The 20,732-nt window shown below is 39.8% G+C and overlaps 1 protein-coding gene across 7 annotated transcripts in view; it reads right to left on the reverse strand.

Annotated features, from left to right (window-relative positions):
* The window catches only part of CNKSR2 (connector enhancer of kinase suppressor of Ras 2), a 225,655-nt gene that overhangs the window by 26,042 nt on the left and 178,881 nt on the right, over positions 1-20,732 (reverse strand). For 5 of the 7 annotated variants that reach the window (XM_068918107.1, XM_068918098.1, XM_068918117.1 and 2 more), the window contains 2 exons: positions 19,052-19,152; positions 17,329-17,872 (listed from right to left, as the gene is read on the reverse strand). In XM_068918107.1, coding sequence (XP_068774208.1) covers positions 17,329-17,872; positions 19,052-19,152 — 645 coding nt within the window. Of the gene's footprint in view, positions 1-10,140; positions 10,208-17,328; positions 17,873-19,051; positions 19,153-20,732 lie in introns of all 7 variants that reach the window. The other 2 variants (XM_068918145.1, XM_068918136.1) reach the window with 1 other exon arrangement.

Here is a 20,732-nt window from a genome sequence, read left to right on the forward strand (position 1 = left end):
AATGCTCTTATTTCTCAGGAAAACAAAAATAGGACCTTCAAGGCTTTCAACAGGAAATGAGAAATCCTAAGTGCCATCCTAGGATAGCCAATAGCAGTGGTCAGGTCAGTCTTGAGGAGGATATGAGACCAAAGTACAAACTCTGATAGAATAAAAGAACACCTCTGAAACAGGAATGTTTAGAGTTAATGAGAATATTTGCTTTTCACCATTTCTACTGTGAAAACCTTAAGCTTCAGACAGAAAGCACTACCTACCAGCACCCAAAAATCTCTCAAAATAGAAGACAGAAAATTGGAATTTAAAAGTTCCTGGCTACTACTACAGAATCTAAGAATTAAAAGTCTCCAAGGTATTAGGCTGCTTTCCATATTGGTTTAAAAATTATGCCTTAAGTAACTGTATGATTGTAGTTCTTAGGTCCTGTCACCTCATCTGGGGTTTTAGATCACAAGCAGGGAAAAAAATCATTTGCTTTCTCAAAGTTAATCATATATGGAAAAAGAAAAAAACGATTAAAGAGAGGGGAGCCCTTCTGCAAAGGACTCATGCGGCTCTGAAAGCTGCCAGGTAGGCTGGGGTATGGCTGGTGTCAGACCTTGGCTGCGTGGGCTGAGTCGATCTCCTTGGTGACAGAGGAGTCGGCGAGGAAGAGGAGCGGGAAGGAGGGATGACGTGACGCAGCTCCCCGCCGAGGCTCGCCGGCTGGAGTCTAGCGCGGCAGCTCGATTCAGCAGCGAGCGCGCCTGCGGCTCGTCAGCTGCCACCCTGCCCCAGTGTTGCCATAGCAATCTGCTGCAAAGCAGGGGATCTACTTCACACATAATTAGTATTAAAAACCCCCTTGAACTAAGTAGAGGTATTAAGCACTAAGGAGGGCTTACCCCCTCCCTCTGCAGTCTCCAGGTGAGCAAGCAGTACGGGTGCCCTGAGCCAGCTGGTGCACAGCCCTTGGTCCTGCAGGGACTGCCATATGGAGAATATGGATTAAAGGAAACCTCCACAGGCTCCAAAGGGAAGCCTCTTATTTTCACCGTAACCTGTGGCGGAGGGATATGAGGTGATTCTGTTCTCTGAAGGCCGCGTGCAAGAATGGAAACACCGTGGTGGTTCTCTCTGCTGCTGAGGGGAGGGACAGCTGTAGAAAAAAGATGCCCTTGGAAACTGCCAGGTGACAGTGGCCTGCCCTCAATGGCTGGCGAGTCCAAGAAAGGTTGTGCTGACGAGTTAATGCTGTCCAAGCACCTTCTGTCTGATTAGTTGTGTGCTCTGTCACTCATCGCATGGGTAAATTCTAGAACAAATCTGTCTGGCTTTCTATAATGGAAATATTCCCAGTAACTAGCTACTTATACCCACTTAAGTTTGCTTAAGTATGTTTCATCTCAGTGCTCAGTGTCATCACTAAACAAAGGAAAAATTGCCTATACATCCTGAAGAACACTGAATATCATCCAGCTGAATTCTGTTCTCATCCCACCACAGCATCCTCCCTTCTCACCGAGCAACTGCTCAAGCCGCTCAGTCAGCTGTCCTCCATTAATTTCTTTATATTTCTTTTCTTTATATTTCTTTATATTTCTTTTCTTCTAATATTTTGCCTTTTTAGTTTCCTTCTCCTTTCATGCGAACAAGCATTACACTTCTCTTTTCATGTATTACCTATGTCAAAACTACATCCTTCCCCCCCCCCCCCCCCTTTAAGGTAGAACTATCAGGCACCAAATGGTTCCTGTTGGTTCTTTTCCTGAAGAACAAAATGATAATTACAGAATATTTGTTTAAAAGTTTGAAATCAGCTTCTGGAAAAACAGAGGACTTGAAAATACTTACGGGTTTGGCTTTTACTTCTGAGAAAATAAGGAAAGGAGTAGAGAACAAAGCAGAAAAACACTAAAATGCCACTGTATAAATCCCCGGTGTGTCACATCTTGAAGACTGCATGCCAATCTGGCCTCCTCATCTCAAAAAGGAGTAATAGCACAAGTAAATGACAGAGCAACAAGGATTATTAGTGGTAAAAAAGGCTTTTTCTAGAAGGTATGAGTACGTTCATGCCTCAGACTTGGTCACTATAATTGAGGGAGAGATAACAGAGGCCTACAAAAATTATGAGCACACACATTCACAAAGTAAACAGAAAGGGTGATCACTGCTTCTTCTGATAACAGGCAACATCTGACGTTACAGTGCTAGGTTCAAAACTAACCAAAAGAGATGCCTCTCTCTCCAGCCTGTAGTTACACCATGCAACTCCTTGTTGCCACACGATGTGGCTAAAAGAACCCCTGAGTTCAAAAGTGAGAAAACTAATTGGTGGAAGAAGGCTCCATCAAGGGCTACAAACAAAACTGTTTTACCTCTTCCCTAGGAGCATGTTTTTAGCCACTGTTCAAGGCAACCTACTGGGGTAGCTGGAAGGTGGGGCTTACAAATTTACAACTGCTCTTCAGCGCAAGCACTTGTGCTTGCAGTTTGTGTTTTAAATGCTACTAGCTCAGAGTCTGACATCTGGTCCAGAACTACACAAATCAACATTGGACAATTTTTACTAAGCCCCCATCTGCTCTGCAGAATGGAAAAGTTAGACTGCAAGACTAAATTGTAAAAACAACAAGCTTAGCGACTTTTTAATTCTGCAAGGACTTGCCTTCTCAGAGCAAAGCAAACCTCTCTCTTATGGACACTATCTATATGCTGGCAATAAGCTTACTGATTTTCTTGTATAACACCAAGACTTGATACCAGTACAAGTGGATATTCCAAATACTTGTCACTGATGCTGCTTTTGTAATTTGCAATAACTTGAATTTTTGTTCATCTTCCTAAACGTTTTTATTTCAGAAATATAGGTGAAAAGGTGTAGAAGAATTATCTTGGTGTAAAAACAGGCAATTAAACTACAAATTGATCTTTGACTTATACCATATCTTTCATACCTAACATAAAATAAGCACAGAAAACAAGATTTAGAAACACAAGGAGATCATATGACCTATTACAGTGTCCTTGCTTGTATCTGCTCTATTAATTTAAGGATTTTACTGTGATCACAGAGGTAATGAAGTTCAGTGTGTATTATACAATAAATTTATTAAATTGTTCTGTCGACAAATAAGGCTTCTCTCAAGTTAAATTTCTTATGAAAAAGTACACCAGAAGGTAGGAATGGGTGATAATTCTTTTTCTGGGTACAGTATGGTGCGATGGGCACACTATAACCAGCACGACAACTGGTGATGAAAAAAATGGGGGTGACTGCAATTTGCATAGTGGGGCTCCAAAATACTGCTCTGTGAACTATGAAATAGAGTAAGTAGATGATCAGCTTAATCTGAGTGTTTTTAAACACCTCCTTGCAATGGTAACATCAGCAACATCTATGGGATCAGCAGGCACGTGCATGAGAGTGGGAGGATTTCAGAACCAGAAATCCACAATCACACATGTTGCGTGCAGACAACAACCTCCCCTGTCCAGTCTGGAACTATTACAACCATTTTGGGTCCAGGCTGCCTTGAAAGGAGGAGACAGACGTTAGTAAAAGCCAGAAGGAACAGAGATGAGGATCTGGCTATACACTTTTGATCATTTATTACAGAGCTAGCTATGGTAACAGCTAAAGATTAGCAAAAGCAAACTGAAGAAACGCAAAACATACAAGGATAAAATAAAAAAACAGGGTTCTGACTTAGTCTTCTAAAATTGCTGCTCCATTTCAGTATGGCACAAATGATTAAGCCATCTGAAGAAAGAGTTTCACCAAAGGCCTCTGCCAATGCTTTAAAAGACATGAGTTAACGAGACACTATGTGGAGGTTTTATTTAGCAGAAATTAACAGTCTCTTCAGATAATTATGGACAGAAGTATTACAGCGTTAATGACATAATCATCAGGTTATGTCAGATTCTCCTCCTTGGAGGATACCTTCGGCTGAGGAAATCATTCTGTTAACTGGCATAATCTATCATTATGAGTCCCCGACATAAAATACATCCAGTTGACTGATCTACACAGCATGCTAAATTGTATAATTTTGTGAAACAAAACTAACTACAACATGAATATATATGCATTTATGATATAGGTTTCTTGGTAAGAGGAATGTGTCACTTCAAGACAAAACGTTCTTAAAACAGTTGTTCTGCCTGAGGAAAACATGAGCATTCTCAGTTGTGGCACAAGGCACATTAAGGCGGAAGGGACTGTCTTTTGAAAAACTAATCACTACTCAAGGTAACTTATTCCACAGCTAGTCCTTGCTACTATAGATGTGTGTCTTACTTCTAAGTCTTTGGTCTTCTGCTTCCACCTCAACTCACTGGATTTTACTATCTATCTCTTCCCCAGCTACCCTGATGTTTTCCCAACAAGCTCTACAGACGATAGCCTGTAGAAAGCAACTGTTTCCTTTCTTTTTATACAGGTAAATTAAGCCTCTGCAGTCTTGGGGGTTGCACTTTCATCATTCTTTCGGCTAGTCTTACCAACCTCCTGTTCCCGAGCACCCTGGGGGAGCAGCGATCCTCAGCACTGCACACAGTGCAGTCTTCCAGCATTAGAGGCGGAAGTGCCAAATCCAAGAGAAATATAAAATCTCACGCCAGCATTCCTGCTTTTCTCTGAATAAAAATCCAAAGAGTAATGCACCACCTAGCTCTAAGGGATAGTGCTGGTTGCTCATGGCCATCTAACTGTGGACTGGGCCTCCCACTCCTAAAAGTTCAAGAATAACAAAACACATCAGGAACCCAAGTGCTGTTTCCAAAAGTGATTGAAGAGCCTAAGTTTTACTTCAAGTGACTTTTGTATTCTTGATATAAATCCCATAATCTTGTTTAGCCACAACATGTACAAGCTCAGAAAATTGGCCTTCTGGGATGGAAGAGAGCAAGAAAAAGGTGGCTGACATTTTTGAGTTTCATTAACTGTAAAAGCCATTCCCAAGTTGTGAGTCTCCAAGGCAATCATTTTTTCATTTTATGAAAACTCTGAAACATTCTTCCACCTTCTACCGATAGTTCAAAAATTAACTGAACCTAAAATTTCAGCCTTCCTTTTAACAACTATTCCCAGTAAGAACTAACAACACACATCCCTTTTCAAGCTATTTTTCATGTATTTTACAGATTGTGTAAAATGGTCATGGAATCGAGTTTCTGGACTTACTACTTCAGAGTCTGTCAAGAAGCAAGGAGAGCCTGTGTATAATATAAGATTCATGATGGTCACTATAACGTTTAATGTGTGCAGGCAGAAATTGTGAATCAGACTACAGAATTTTAAAACGTAAAGTGAGCAGAGAATTTTGCAACTACCGATTTATTTATCCATAATGCACTGAGTTCTAAAGTGTATTTTGCTGCTTTTTATTTTTAATTTCATTCCTCAGGCTTATCATTTCCTAAATCATCGTCAAAATTTAGAGATTTAAATTTTCAGTGCATTGGTATAAAAATTTACGGTTGAATTAAATTGACCAAGTTCGTGAATAAGTATTCCTAATCCCTGTAAGAATCACATGCAACTTTTGAGGTTACCTTAGGAAATATGACAGTAAATATCAAGACCAGATACAGTCTGGAGAAGGTAAGTCTAATCCTCAGTGGCAAAAAATGAAAATATTTAGTCTTGGCCTTTAAAGCCTACAACTTAAATGGGAATTTTCCTAGGCTCTTTACACATTCAGAAATAAGGAAACAAAAGTACTCTTTTCTTTCCTCTGAAAAGATGCAAAGTAGCTACTCCTGTTGTCCCTAAACCTATCATATTAAAGTTAAAAATATAACTTTTGTGCCATAGAAGTCTGTGTACGTCGTTAGCTTGATTAAAAAAAAAATTATAAACTCTTGAAAATAAAATTTATTTTCTTAATAAAAAGTTGAAAACAAACTGCAGGGTATATTCAAACCGCAGGGTAGGGAGGAAGGAAACAGAAGAATTCTCAGAATAATCAGCTTCAAGCTTTTTAGGTTAAGTATGATTTTCATATTGGACCTCAAGTGCTCACATTAGTACAGTAAAAATATTAATGCCAAATGCAGAGGCTATTAAAATACTGTTATTTGAATACTAAAACGGAATTTGCTACTTTTACTACAGGAAAATACTTTCTAATTCTCATATTCACTAACTTTCAAGCATTCTATGATGACTACTTTGCATATGTAGAAAACATAGTACTATCTGAAATGGGCCCCTCACATCATCAAGCCTACTCTGCTGCTGTTGTACACAAGCAAGTTCCTCCTCTGAGCTAGCCAACCCCATTGGAAAGCTGAGTTTCATTTAACTCAGAATTAAATGCTGAATGAGCCCCAGCAAGCTCTAGTATTTATTCTCATTGCTGGAGGTCTTGTTCAGTAAAGTAGTCAAGGTGAAATCCTTCCCCTTTGAAACATTCCCAAATGGCCACCTTGTTAACTAACCTCAGATCAGCAGCAAGATGCTTCCCAGCAGCCTACATAAAATTGCTCTTTTGGCAGTTCCGTGGCACACCTAGGTCAGTGGTGAGAGCACCACTGGCGTGCTGTGAGCAGCCTGAACTGGGATATCTGTGAGCAAAAGGCCTAAATCTGAGACAGTACCTGAGGTTGTTCTTTCCAGTAGGAAGAAAAAGCACATCCAAAGACTAAGTATTTGATTTATGCTGGATGGCTGTTTCTCCCCTTTGACAAGAACCCAAGAAGAGCAGCTCAGCCCCCGATGTCAGATGTTTAGGTGGCTAAAGAGCAGAAGAATCATACCCTGTGTACAGACCCTGCTGTCTGATCTTTGTCCATCCCTGAATTTACCACCAGGAAAAATCTCCTAAGTGAGGCTTGTTTAATTCCACCTCTCCCTCAAGTCCTGTAAATCTTCACATGATTAAATCAACATTTCAAAGACTGGCTGAAAAGTGTTTTTAAAGAGAAGCTTTTTGGCAGCCTCTCTCTTCATTTTCTCATGACGTTAACAACTCAAATGCTTTTAAACAAATCCGAGGCGATATTTTATATTCTGAAAGACTAGAGTTCAGACCTCTGTAATCCAGAAGACAAGAAAGAATTAGCTATTATTTTGTGCCAGAAGCACTCACAAAGTGAAGCTGTAAAGTGACCATCCTACTGAAAATGCAGCCATTATCTTCAGAAAAATGTTGTTCCGTGTTTTGTCCATGAAATGATACTATATAATAGCATCACACTAGCTACACTGATGTGGCAGTGGTTGAAGATCCCAAACCCTAGCAAACTGGGGCCACAAAAGGGGACAAATAATATTTATCTTCTAGAGACACACCACAATCTTTTCCTTCTAGAAGTTCAGATTCCGGAAGTGAGTAACATTAGCCATGTGATCAAGCTGTCCTCTGATAGCAAAAGTGAAGCCCAAATTGAGGAGATACCAGAGGTTCACTGTTAAAAACAAAGGCTGCACTATGTGGGGTTCCCCTGCGGGTATCCTAGTTTCAGAAACACTCATTATTTTCACTAATGACCTGGACACTGGAAGAGAATAAGCCTATTATAATCCAGAAACATGAAAGTGGGAGGAAATGCCTCCCAGACTGCTGGAGGACAGCCTTAGAAGACACAATGATTTCGTGGGATGAAATGCCCAGTTTCATGTAACAATATGGAAAATGCTATGTTAACGGACACAGAGCTTGGCAAACTCAGACTGCAGAGCATTTTTTTGGTCTAGTCGAGCTGATAGTTTTACACAACGTCATATTTGCTTGTTGGTTGAATTTAGACCAATTACTTAGATATTTTAAATCACTATGTTTTTGTCAACATGAGCTACTTAACATGGACATGTGAAAGGCACAGGAATAATCAGCTCCACACCTATAAGAAACATAGCGGTCAAGCAGAAAAAGATCTTGGCTACAATACTTCACAGACTGAAATATGAGGTACTATATAGTTGCAAAAAAGATTCTTATCACAATAGGGTGCATAAAATACAGGGTGAAGCCATCTTCCTGGTCTCAGCTGGGTGCACTCCACCCAGTTTTGGATGCTGCCTTTCCAGAAAAGGTAGAAGGCAGCTAGAAAGATCCGGGGAACTAGAATGGTCAGAAGTCTGGAAAACACTATTTGCAGAAAAAAGAAAAAAACTGACTGAACCCTGGGAAGCTCGAGTACAATCTTTCAGCTTAAAAAAAGAGCTACTCTAATGAAGATGCTTTGTTTTCCATGTCACATGGATAAGAAATACTAGGCTAAAATTGCAGAGGGGAAGATTCAACATCCATTAGGAAAAAAAGTCCATTTGCAAAACAGTAAAGAGGAAAAGCATTGTTTGGAGGGATTGCAGAATGCCCACTATTAGAGGTATTTAAGGTTAGATATGGCAGTTATAGTTGCTCCAGGTTTAGAGAAGAGAGAGATACTGGATAACCTCTTGATTTCCTTTCCAGCCCACCGGTTCTGTGAAATGCATGACACACACAGTTTCACCACAGCCTTCAGAGGGGCTGAGATTTTAGAACTGTCTAGTCTACATCTGTTGCCTTCCTGCAGTGGAAAAGTTTAGGAAACAACTGAGGTGAGATTAAGAAGCCTAAACATAAGCTTCAGGTGTCTGAGAGTATCCAAAAACTCCCACAGGGCTGGCAGATAGGACATCGGCCCTACAGAAGACCTGTGGCCCTCCAGAGCTGCAGCCAGAGGCTAGAAGGAACGGCAAGTCAGCCTCAGATTAGGTTGGGACCCTAGGAAAATGAATGAAAAACTACTCTGCAATATTTACTTCATATGTTTCCACGACAACCTTTATCTTAAATGCAAGAACTCAAAGAGCTTCTCTTTTAAAAACAGATTAAATCAAAAAAAACTGCTTTGTAATAAATTTGGCTTTTCCAGAGTCTCCTTTGCAGTAAAAAAAAAAGAAAAATTGCCAGATGCTGACCATTCTCATTAAGAATCGCATCCCTGCAGGTTTTAATACCTTATCTTGCTTCCCACAACTAACAGTAATTAAAATGGAATGCATTTTTACATGGTGACACTAAAGAAGTTCAGCATGTTAATAGTTTAATAAAAGTACACTCCTCCTATGTTTTTCCAAACACTAATGACTCAAGTTCTTCCCTGCATGTGTTTTAATAGTTGCATTAGAAAGAACCTGAGAGCCACAGACAGCAGATGGTACCACCTGGAGATGTAATAAATATAATGTCAAAGACTTTACCCCTGCTCTGTTCTCCCAGTCCTACTGGTACTGTCATGTTCTTCTGATTTAATTATAATCAGTTATAAATAGAGTTTCACATTTTTTCAGTGTTGAAAAAAACTATTTTAAAATTATCAAAAGAACATGTGCACACGATAGCTGGTCAGCTTTGTTCCTTGTAAGTGTCTGTTTCCTTTCCATTTCAGAAACTCTTTCTGACTAGGCTAAGTCCCTGTTGCAGCTCAATGAAAAGAGGAATTATCACAGTTCTGCAGAAATCCTAGTGGAAACAAGCCTTCTTATGTCTTGTGCAGTGGTCAAATCTGCGCGTGTCTTTAAAACAATTTTCAGTGAGTTTGTAATGAGAAGATTTATGTAAATGATTAAACACTTCATATACTTTTTTCAGGTTTGAAAGAAAAATGACTGTAAGCGTGCATTTTAGGATAGGAAAACCCTCTTTTTAATGGGAAATGATATGGTAATTTAAAAAGGTAGTCTGTTTTTCCTTCTTGTACCAAGAGAATTTCAAAAAAGCTAGCTATGCTCATTTAAGAAATATGAGTTTATTACGCTTTAAAATGAAAGCACATTTGGAACGGGGAGAAAAAAATCTGTAAGCACCACAAAGGCCTTATTATATTGCTATTGAGACAAAGCAAGCCAAGAAACCAAGAAGCCATCATCACTTATCCTTCACTATGAGAACTAGAGAGTCCTCAAGGGCTTGGACCAGTATTCCCTATACCACAGGGTCTACCACATATGGGTTGTCTTTTTCCCAGGACAGTATCTCTCTGCAGTCAGACTCAAGACACGGCAGATGCAGGGACACAGCTTGCTTACACCAAGCAATGGAAAAATTAAAGGCAAACCACAGACTGGTTACGTGACACCTAGCAGGAGAATTAATGTGGAATACAGAAATAACAGGAATGTATTATTATATCCATAGAGTTCTTGCTCTATGACCTAACCTGAAGGTGCCTCTGACAGCATGGCTCCATTGACAGCCACCAGCTTAGTAATACCACTGAGGATTTTCTGCAAGAAAATTATTTTGAAAGAATGGTCACGTAAGAAACTCCCTTCTGTTTTTCTTGCTGCTTGTGAAAAGACCATTTAATCCATACAGTTCAGGCAAAATCAGATTACTTTTGTTGGCAAAGACACCCAAAGCTATTAGAAGCAAAATAAAAGTAAGAGAATAACATGATATTTCCATTTCTGAAATTCATCTCTCCTTTGCGTTTTTAGCAAAGGTTAGCAGCATGGACAATGAAAATCAATTAAAATTTAAACATTGGAACAGCATATTTGTGGATAAAACTGAACTCACTTTTACAAACACTAACAGACATAAACTAGTTTTATTTTTGTTGACAGCCCATATCGCTTTCTGAATTGCTACTCAGTAAATGATTCAGTATTTGGGCTTCAAACACTGCAGGCAGTTTTTTTCTCCTCCAATGGAAATTTAAAATCAGAACAGAGTTTTCGTATTTCTTCATTTTTATTTAGAATTCAAAAACACTTTTATAATAGAGTTTCTTTAGCTCATGAGAATTGCAAAAGCTTTGTTTTATAAAGTTTAAATTTTGAACTAAAGACACTTGCACAGGAAGAAAGATACCTACTCACAGTACTTGTTTATCCAAGTTAAGTCTTTGGATCAGTAATTTTCTTTTTAATACAATAATCTAAAACACATTTTTTATATGCACAGCTGAATACACACACATGTATGACAGCTAGGAGGTAAACACACAGCTCCTATCTGGGGTGATGATTTTCCCAGATACGTACTTGCTTTTGAAAGCTTACAGAAATTCCTATTCAGATAAACATGTATCTTAAAATTTGACAATGATATAAAATTGCAGCCTTACATATAAGCTGGAGTATCAATAATGTTGTCCCCCACCCATTAATTTTTAAATATAAAAGCTCTCTTGTGTCTCTGGGCTGTCTCTAGGCCTGGATACAAAAAAATGAAGCATCAAAGAGTTTAGTTAAAAAAAAAAAGAAAAGAGGGGGGCTATATACAATAAATGAAATGCCGTTCCACAAAACGTTTTATATGTAAGGCATTTGCTTGAGAAGATGGTCAGGTAATGTGTTAGCCCCTGTCTCGTCCTGCTTTTCCACTGTTCCCTCCCCAGCCACTGAAGGAAATTTCCCCAGCACCAAAACAGTGCTGTCTAGCCATTGAGAATATGAGCGAACATGCTTCAGATCGTGTTTTGGACATCACCGCCCAGTACTTTTAGCCAAGCTCATTCTGAGTTAGCAGCACAGCTACTGCCAGGGAGCCTCGGGGGCAGCTAAATGGCAGCCCCCTTCCCAGCAGACCGCATGCAAAATGCTGACGCTCCACAGCGGGGAGGAGCGCAAACGTCCCACCAGGTAATGTGGGAAGGGACTCGAATGAGAATGAAAAACGAAAAATCAGACTGTAAAAACCAAGCTCAGAAAAAGCAGCCATTTCATTACTCAACTTCAGCGTCAGAGCGTGCACGGGCTGTGCTGTGCAGAAGGAAGGACGCCGAAAAAAATAACAGCGCGGGCAAACGTTCTAGTTTGTACATGACTGAGAGTGGAGGCAGTAAGTTAGAAAAACGTCCTCCTTAGAGTCCCAGAGGGTGCTGTACTTTGTGCTGTTCACCAGCCTCATAAGGACTATTTCTAATGTGAAACATGACCTGTCATTTCTCACAGCCTCGCTTATTTAAGACACTACCAGGCATGCACATCTTTGCTAACCTGAATAGTTCCAGAGAGGAAAATGTCGTATCTTAATGGTCTTTCCCTTGCCTCTTGGTGCAGATAAAACTAACTAGGTGGTCAAATGACAGGACACCACTAATCATATCCTTTCTACAATGGAAAGAGGCTGTCAGAAAGACAAAAACCGATCGACCACTTTCAGACACACATCGCCAACAACTCAAGTGTGCACAGCATGGGCGTAACACATTATTCATCCAAACTCCCACATTTCACTACTGCTTAAATCCTGCCCAACTGAAAACGTACTCAACCCAAAAGGCAAAGAAACAAAACCTAGAAGTGGTGCATACTGTCCCGATTTATCATGTTGTATTTAATTAGGAAGCACTGATCTTTCTGAGATACACCACTCGAATCACACAATAAAGCCCCTCATTAAAGAGAGGCCCTGTGTCCAGGGCAAGCCTCCCTCTACCCCATTCCAGAATCTGAAATACCCAGCCTTATTCAGAGTATGTCTTTTTACTAGTATTCAGAGTATGTCTTTTTACTAGTACGAGCTCCTTCTTGAAAGCAAACACTGCCTAGGATCTCCCACAGATATACCTCCCTGGGCATGGTGTGTGAATCCTACATGTTTCTAGTCATGGGAGTCCTTGAACTGTCTGTCCTATTTTGTGAAACATCTTGAATGTCCTTTCTAAGACAGGTAGGTGGTGCTGGAAAAACTGCTTTCAGTTTCTCTTCTTATTCTCTTGTTGGTTGCTAATATTTTTACTGGAGAAAAGAAAAAAGTCTCATGCCTGGTACCTCAGAGCAAGCAGATATTTAACTCTGCTGTCAGTGCCTAGTGCTCGCTGAAATTAAGGGGAGCTTTCCTGAACACCTTTGTGGGGCTGGACTTCTCTTGAGCTGCAGAAATGAGAAACACCAGCAGCAGCTCCTGCTCCAGCCTTTGGCAAGTGTCTTCAGTGCTTTAAGGAAAAGAGCCTAGTTTCAGAAACTGGAATATGAGGCTACCATCTTCCTCCGGGATAATGCAGATTAGACTGTGTGGGACTAAGCAAAGGATACCTGCAGGTGTCACACACCTAAACAAGGGCTGACAGTGATGGACCAAAATGCCACGGAATACAAGTGAGCATGCCCACTCTTAGGAAATGTTGCAAAACCTTTTCAACATGACACACGTCACACACGGAAGACTGTCACAGCCTCATAAACACTCCAGTGAAAAAAAAATCTATGCAACAAACAGAAAAGAACATCAACCCCTTTCAGTTCCCCCCAGTGGTTAGCCATGGATTTATTTAAATCTATTTCAGACTTGATTATAATTGTTCACCCTCTGAAGAAGATACTCCAAAGTTACGGTGATGGGTAGCAGCATAAAACCCTACAACACACGTTGGCAGGAATTACAGTACCTAGAGCGCAGGAAAAGGACAGAAAACTTGCAGAAGCACAGACAGGATGAAGAGATCAGGAACAACGCAGGAGGAAATGAGTCTGATGAGTGAGAAAACAGCCTAGTGATTTTTTCCTGTTCCTCTTCACACTCAAAAAAAGTTTTTTTTTTTAATCCACATTCCTGAACAAGTGCAAGGTCCTTTGCACACTGTTGTAATGCCTGGAACCGGCTCCCCTTTGCTCCGACCAGCCCCGGAGTGCATTTAACTGAGCAGCAGAGCTTCTTCCCCAGCACCAGCCTGCACAGGAGAGCAGCACTGACTCCCACTGATGTTCTGGCACCCCAGGGACTGTTTCAGGGAATAAGCAGAAAGGTGCACATTCCTCTGTGGGTAAGTCAGTGGGGTCTCCAGTCAGTTACATTCTTCAGAGAATTAGCATTTGTTTCTCCTGAACGCTAAATGCCTAGAAAAGTCCTTCCTATGACTACTTTCCCACAAACCACAGACACCTACAAAAATGAAAGAGCAACCTCCAGCAAAGCTTTTGGATAATAAAGCAAGAAATGAAGCATGCTTTCCTGGGACAAAAGCCCAAACTGCTCTGCCAAGAAGATCCTAGGTGCTCTTTGACATCAAGTGATGGAACCGATGTCAAAGTGCTGAGGGACGTGGGCCTGTGGGGACGCAGGCGGCAGAGGCACGGTGCACAGCTGTCTCAATCCGTTACCTCCAACCAGGAGAAGACAAACCTGAAAAGTCACCACTTGTCCTTCATGCCTGAATCACAGAAACGTAACGCGCTGTGCCACAGCAATTAGCATGTGCTCTGTGCACAGACTGCTTTAGAGCAACACAGCGAGACGGGAGGATGTTTGGTGCCACAAGTCTGAATATCATCTGCCGTTTTCATAATCTCGGGAGCAAACACATGGACAAACACAAATGTCCCACATGAGAATCTTCTTCGATTAGAAAACAAGAGACTATTACAGGACGGTGTCAATATGGAACAACTAAATGATTTAGGAAAAAGTCATTGGAATTACAGAAATAAAATAATCAACCAATTAAAGATTAGCAGTGCAATGTCAATGTGATATAACGAGACAAAAAGAAGCAACTGAACACACAACAAAGTTAAAGTCCTAACAGATAAACACAGGAAAGAACAACCCATATTTTTAGTTAACTATGACGTATCTAGGCATTGCAGCCAAACTGATACATAGGATTATTCACGGTGTCAGTAAGTTCTTGCAGTATCTATTCAAGGTATATAGGAGTGATTAAAAGATAGAGAGCAGATTCTGAGTTGTTGCAAATCCAAGTAGCTTGGTAGGAAGTCAGTAAAACTATGTTAAATTACAGCAGCTGAGACCAGCATCTGAAATAGTGCACAGATCCCACCTAGTCTGTGATGTGGTTATTTGAAAATATTTCTTCAAAAGAGGTTGGAAGAAGCATGCCTGCACTTTACTATTTGATTTAAATTTGAGAGTTTTTTAAAAGTAAAGTGGGAACGTAAAAACAAAAAGCTGAGAAAACAAACTTTTGGCAACGACATTTGACTCATTTGGCAACAATTGCAAAGGAGCTGTAGTCCTTGTCCCACACAAGAAGCAAGAGGAATGATTAAGCTTTAAAACACATACACAGAAACACAAGAACACATATAATCATCCACAAGTTTAGAACGATGTAAGGATCACAAACGTATAAGGCAAATTAAGGAATTTAAAAGGTTCGTATGATACCAAGTCACAGAAGGTTCAAGGGTAAATCTTTGGGAGAGGTTAAAACCTTTCTAACAGGGAGAGGATCCCCTCCTCCCCCAGTTTCAACATGCTGTTTTCCCAGAACAATGGAGGTGGCGGGGGCAATGACGTAACACGCACAAGTGCACCCATCGGGTCAGCAGACTCAGCAATTAGAAGCAAATGATGACCCTCCCAGCCCAGAAATTGGGATTTTGCACTTAAGAAGGACACTTGCATGAAATCCCTGTGTTTTACTGGTTACAGCCCTGGAAAAAGCCAGTGCTGCAAACAGAACATTGTAGCCATAGCAACAAGCAATTCAACACTTAAACTTTTCAACAGAATAAATAATATTTTCTTTCCGTTTTTATAATTCCATGGTTAATAATTCACCATGAGCACTTCACTTGTTTAGCTGGTCACTAATGTCTCAAAAATAAACTCCCCTTAGTGCTTCAAGCAGGAAAACCTCCTCACCTAAAAAAAAAAAAGTATGTACATACAGGGAGATCATGTCAGAAATTAAACTTTTTTGTCCCTTTTTGGAAGGCAGTATGGAAATGTGGAGAAGAGCCCAAGTTCTGGTGCGTCAATCCAACCACTAGCCCTTTAATAGTAATATGCAATATAGAATGTCACAGCTGGAAGCCCTAAAGCCTTAAAATTGAGATTTAAGATGCCTAATAACTTAGGCCCTGCAACAGAATCTCTGTGTAACACCCTAACAGCACAGACACTCCTATAGGAAGTCTTTGCCCTTTTCATTGATTAAGACGTCTTTTTTTTTTAATGCTATCATTAAAAATAACATTTGAAGACCAAAATTAAAGGCTAAAAATAGTTAGGATAACACAGTCTGTCTGGTTGATGAAATTTAACCCTGTTAAAGTGTGACATGGAGCTGCCTAGTTAAGAGTCTAATGTTACCCTAATAACTGTATGGGATTTTCTGGAAAATAATAATTGTAACTGTATGGCATTTTCTGGAAAATGCTGTAGAAGAATGCAACTGACATTAGGCCTTTTTCTTCTTTTTAATGGCATCCAGCTTAATTTCTGCAAAAGAATTTTCTCAAAGGTAAGAATTTGAGATGTCTTGAACCTACTCATTAAAAGACAAAGGAGAACTGTTGATCTCTCCTGTGTAGACTAAATGATGTCAGCGCTCAACAGAGGTGCTAAGTTTAAAGTTTAATCAATTTATTTACTTAGGCAGTTAATTATCTGAAGCTTTCACTACCCTTTTCTATCTCTTCACCATTTTTATACTTCTTCACTAAGTGAAGAATTTGAATTTGAAGGAACCAGACAGCATAGATCCTTTGAGAGCTTCAGAGGTCATCTTGCCTTCCTTGCCACTACAGACAACTTAATCGTAGCATAACTCCACAATTCACAGATGCTGACTTTGTTGACTGACCCTACAACTCGGGTGCAGACCGAACTTTGCTAGCAACACATGCTGAGTAGCTCTAGAAATGACAGTGAAGGACAGTGCATGAAACAGACAAGGAAATGTGTTTACATGTTCAGAAGGAGCAGGGCCCTTCCTCAGTCCCTGTTTATTTCAATTGTTTTTGACAAGTAACACTAATTTCTGTAGAGTTAATGTGCCACATAAGAGACAGTTACTCGTCATTAAGACTTTTTTTAACCCTGCTAGTCACATAGTGGGTTTTTTTTTTGGTTTGAAATGTTTTTGGAACTTTTCTCTCTCTATATATATGTATCAGAAGGTGAGGAACTGGGGAAAACTCTCTTTTTAACTTCTTACATCTTCTTTGCTCTCTTGTAACCTGTCCACCTGAAAGCCAGACATTCACAGTCTGACCCTGCACTCCAAGATTTACTGAGTGCTTTTACAGCTCAGACAGGAATTGGCTCTCAGCTGGAAAACTTACTAAATATGTCCTGAGACATGTATCTGTCAATAGGGGAGGATTCTGAGCAAGTGGAAGCAGGAAGACAACAAGGAAGCAAAATCCATTTACAAGCAAGATTTACTAATAGGACGTGGTTGGTCTATGTGGTGACCAGCCTACGAGGGAAGTGTTTGGTGATCTATGACAGGTTGTGCAGTGCTCTCAGTCTTTTAAGCCTTATGCATAAGGCAGATAAAGAAGTCATTTTTGATGCATCTCTGACAAGAGGGATTTGGTAAAATTTAGGGGATGTCGAAAGACTTCTTTTTTTGTAGGGAAAAGGAAAAAAAACAACATTACAAGAACAGGACTCTTGAAAAACCACAGAAATACGCCATACTTACTTTTGTCTTCCTGATTTTCTTCTGCTGCTTTGCCTTCCTCCTCCTCATCCTCCTCTTCCTCTACTTCCTTCTGTTGTGCTTCTTCATGGTGATCAGTGGCACTGACAGAAAGGCTCTGACAGCAGTGGTTGAACCCACTATCCCGAGGCAGAGTGAAACTTCGGGGCTTTCCTCCGTTTCCATTTAGCACTTGCATCCGCTCCCCCTCCACAAGGGGGAAGGGGCCGTAGTGATCTTGCAGGTGGCACTTCTGGGTGGGCAGGGTGGACTGCCGCCGGTGCTCGGGGGAGACCACAGCTGTCTCGGAGAACACCGAGTCCTCCAGTGGCAGGGTCTGCAGGTAGTGGAGTCCCGAGCTTGTCAGCGGCGTCTCTATGAGATCCTGCCAGGAGCGCCGCTGGCTCGCCGTCTTGCGCACCGGCGAGTCGGTGGCGCTCCCCGCCGCCTCAGGACGAAACTCCTCGTGCGATGACTGTGACTGGGAGGTCTCTGTGGACGAGAGGCGGCTGTGCTTCGGCTCCACGTATGGGCTTGTGCAACTCATCTACAACATGAATGTCGGAGAAATCTTAGATTGCTAATACTGCTAATAGTCACATACTTTCTACGGTTATTGACGGCAATGAATACACAAAATCCAGACTAACTTGCCCTGATCATAGCTTTGGGGCACGCACAAATTTACACCTGTGACAACTGTGGGCACCATACTGATACACTTATTTGTGCAGAATGTCCCTTAATCAATCAATCGATCAATACAATAAGCCAACACAGGTTTTTTTTTTTTTGCAGAATAATATGCACAGTAAGGCTCTATGGAACACACATAAGAGAAATTCCTGGTCCATTAATATTATCTTTAAAATGCCAGTCAGATGTCTATTGCCATCCTGTTTTATTAAAAGTTTCTTTGCAATCATGTTTGCATTGCTTGGGTACAGTTCTGCTTCTGGAAGAAGAAGTATTGCTTTCAAATTAAACATTATGAACATCCTCTCCCCCCAAGACTTTCCCAAGTTTTCAATCCAAATTTTTGCTTTGTTTTTATATATTCAGGTAAGATGCATTAGCTGAGTATATGGAAGTGAAAATTAAATTCCTAATTTACAATAAGTTAGAAGTCCATACCCTGACTTTATATTAACATCTGCTGCAAGAAGAAATTAAAAAACAAATACCCTTTGTTCTAATTCATAGATAAACATACTTTTTCAAGAACAGCAGAACAACTTATATCAACATTTAGGATATGAGTGAGAACATTTTTATGTTGGCATTTCTCTACAAATTCAAGTGCAATTTGTTACTGTAAAGCTTCATAGCACAATTGTTTCACCTGAGGAAGAATCTGTGCTGTTACCGAGGTATAATGTTCTGATGGAGAACACGATACGGAGGAGGTAGAGGTTTTGCATGGATGAATAGAGGGGTCTGTTTTGTACTGAGAATAGAAAGAAAATTTCTCCAACTTAATCCATCTTGTACAATGACTGGGATTATAAATCCCAGTACGAGTTCTCTACACACTGGTGGAAGTAGCAATGCTGGCTGTTGCAGTCAGCGATGCATGTTACTTAGCATATGCCTTAAGTCAAGTGCTGACTCAAAAAATACACTGAAGGGTGCCCTAATGTGTGCATGCATGTGTTTTAAATGGGAGAGTAGGTAAACGTGACACTTGATGTAATCATTCCTAAGTAGATACTGGCAGGTGACTTACCGAAGGAGGCCGTGGGTATGTGTCGTATGGGGGTGGTGGGCTGTCTTGCTTGGGTGTTGATGGAGTGTCAGCTTCCTCCTTATCACTCTCACTCCAGTAATCTACAAGTTACATATAGATCAGATCAAAAACTACTGACACATTTTGATACATACGCACATCAGAGGCTGGTGTTCACAAAAACAACTGGAAACGCCATCCTAGATATAAACGAGAATTAAACATTGGTGAATGTTGACTCTGTGAATTTTAGCCTCTGTAATTTGGAATTTTTTTGATCCAAAGGAGGAAATATTCAAAACATTATGGGATATATTAAGCTTAATGCACCATTGCACAGATTAAATAGCAATCTGCCAATGAGCCACAAATATATACTGTTGTGTACAGCTTATAAATACAACATGCATACAAAATACCCCTACTACAAATATCTAACTTTCAGATATCTAGAAAATCATCAAAATAATTAAGATTGAATGTATATTGGCTAGAATATACTGAAAATATATTTCAAACAGAAAAAGTGAAAAATGTAAATTGCAAAAATCTTGTTGACTGCAAATAACATTAAAAATGTAATTAACACTAACTGACAAATCAAACAAGTAGCAATTATTGCAAACATACAGTGTCCTACTAGTTGCCCAAGCTTTTAAATTAAATTTCTAATAACAAACAGCTGCAGGTAAAATTAGAATATAAGAAAATAAGAAAAACTTGTATCATCTGTCTGTTTTCATAAAACAGCTGCTGCCCTGTTATCCAAGCACGAGTATAAAGGTGATTTGATAAGGAAAGATATCATAATGATATTTAAGGAAAAAGTTCCAAAAGATTAAGTGCAAAGGACATAGAGCTTGGACGCTAAATTTAATGCGATATGAGGCTTAATTTTGTCATGAAATCAAATCTTGATCAATTCCCTATCATATGTTTGGTAGCTTGGCCAAAGCTTGGGAAAACGGGAAAAACACATGGATGACTGTACCACTTTGTAAGTTATACTTATTCTGTTGCAAATATTTCTGATGCAGAACAGCAGCTAAGTAAACGGACACCATACCTAAATATTTCTTACAAAAGTAAACTACGCAACTTCCAACGCAGTTCAAGATGAACAACTTCAACATTTCTACACAGTGTAACACTTATGTTAACATTTGTTTTATCATCTCATTTCTAACTGTATTAGCACTAGTATTTGGGTAATTAGCACTAGTATTTGGGTAATTTGTACAGTGTAGTTCTTACTATTCACAGACTACTCATAGGCGATTTTGACTTTGCCCAGCAAGTGTTCAATGAACTGCAACACTTACTACTTTCTCTTTGATACATAAGGAGAAAAAGATGATTGATTTTTGCTTCATAAATTATCTCAACCAAAAAAACCTGAAAATATTCCGAGTTGGCACAATATATAATTTCAGCTTTCATGAATGTTTGCTATCATTATGATTATCATATTGTTATGATAAAATAATCTACCATACCAAATGTCTTACTCAAGATTTAAAACAAAGACTGCTTACCTTAAAACGACACCCTCTTGAAACAGTTCTCCCTAAAATTCTATATATTTTTAGATAGTTGTAAATTGGGATAGGGTAGCCTTATTTAATTATTATTTTTTTTTTTTTTACAAGCAGTAACAATTCTGTTATAACACTGGCTCTCT

This window comes from Struthio camelus, chromosome 1 (assembly GCF_040807025.1).
Source record: "Struthio camelus isolate bStrCam1 chromosome 1, bStrCam1.hap1, whole genome shotgun sequence".
NCBI lineage: Eukaryota > Metazoa > Chordata > Aves > Struthioniformes > Struthionidae > Struthio > Struthio camelus.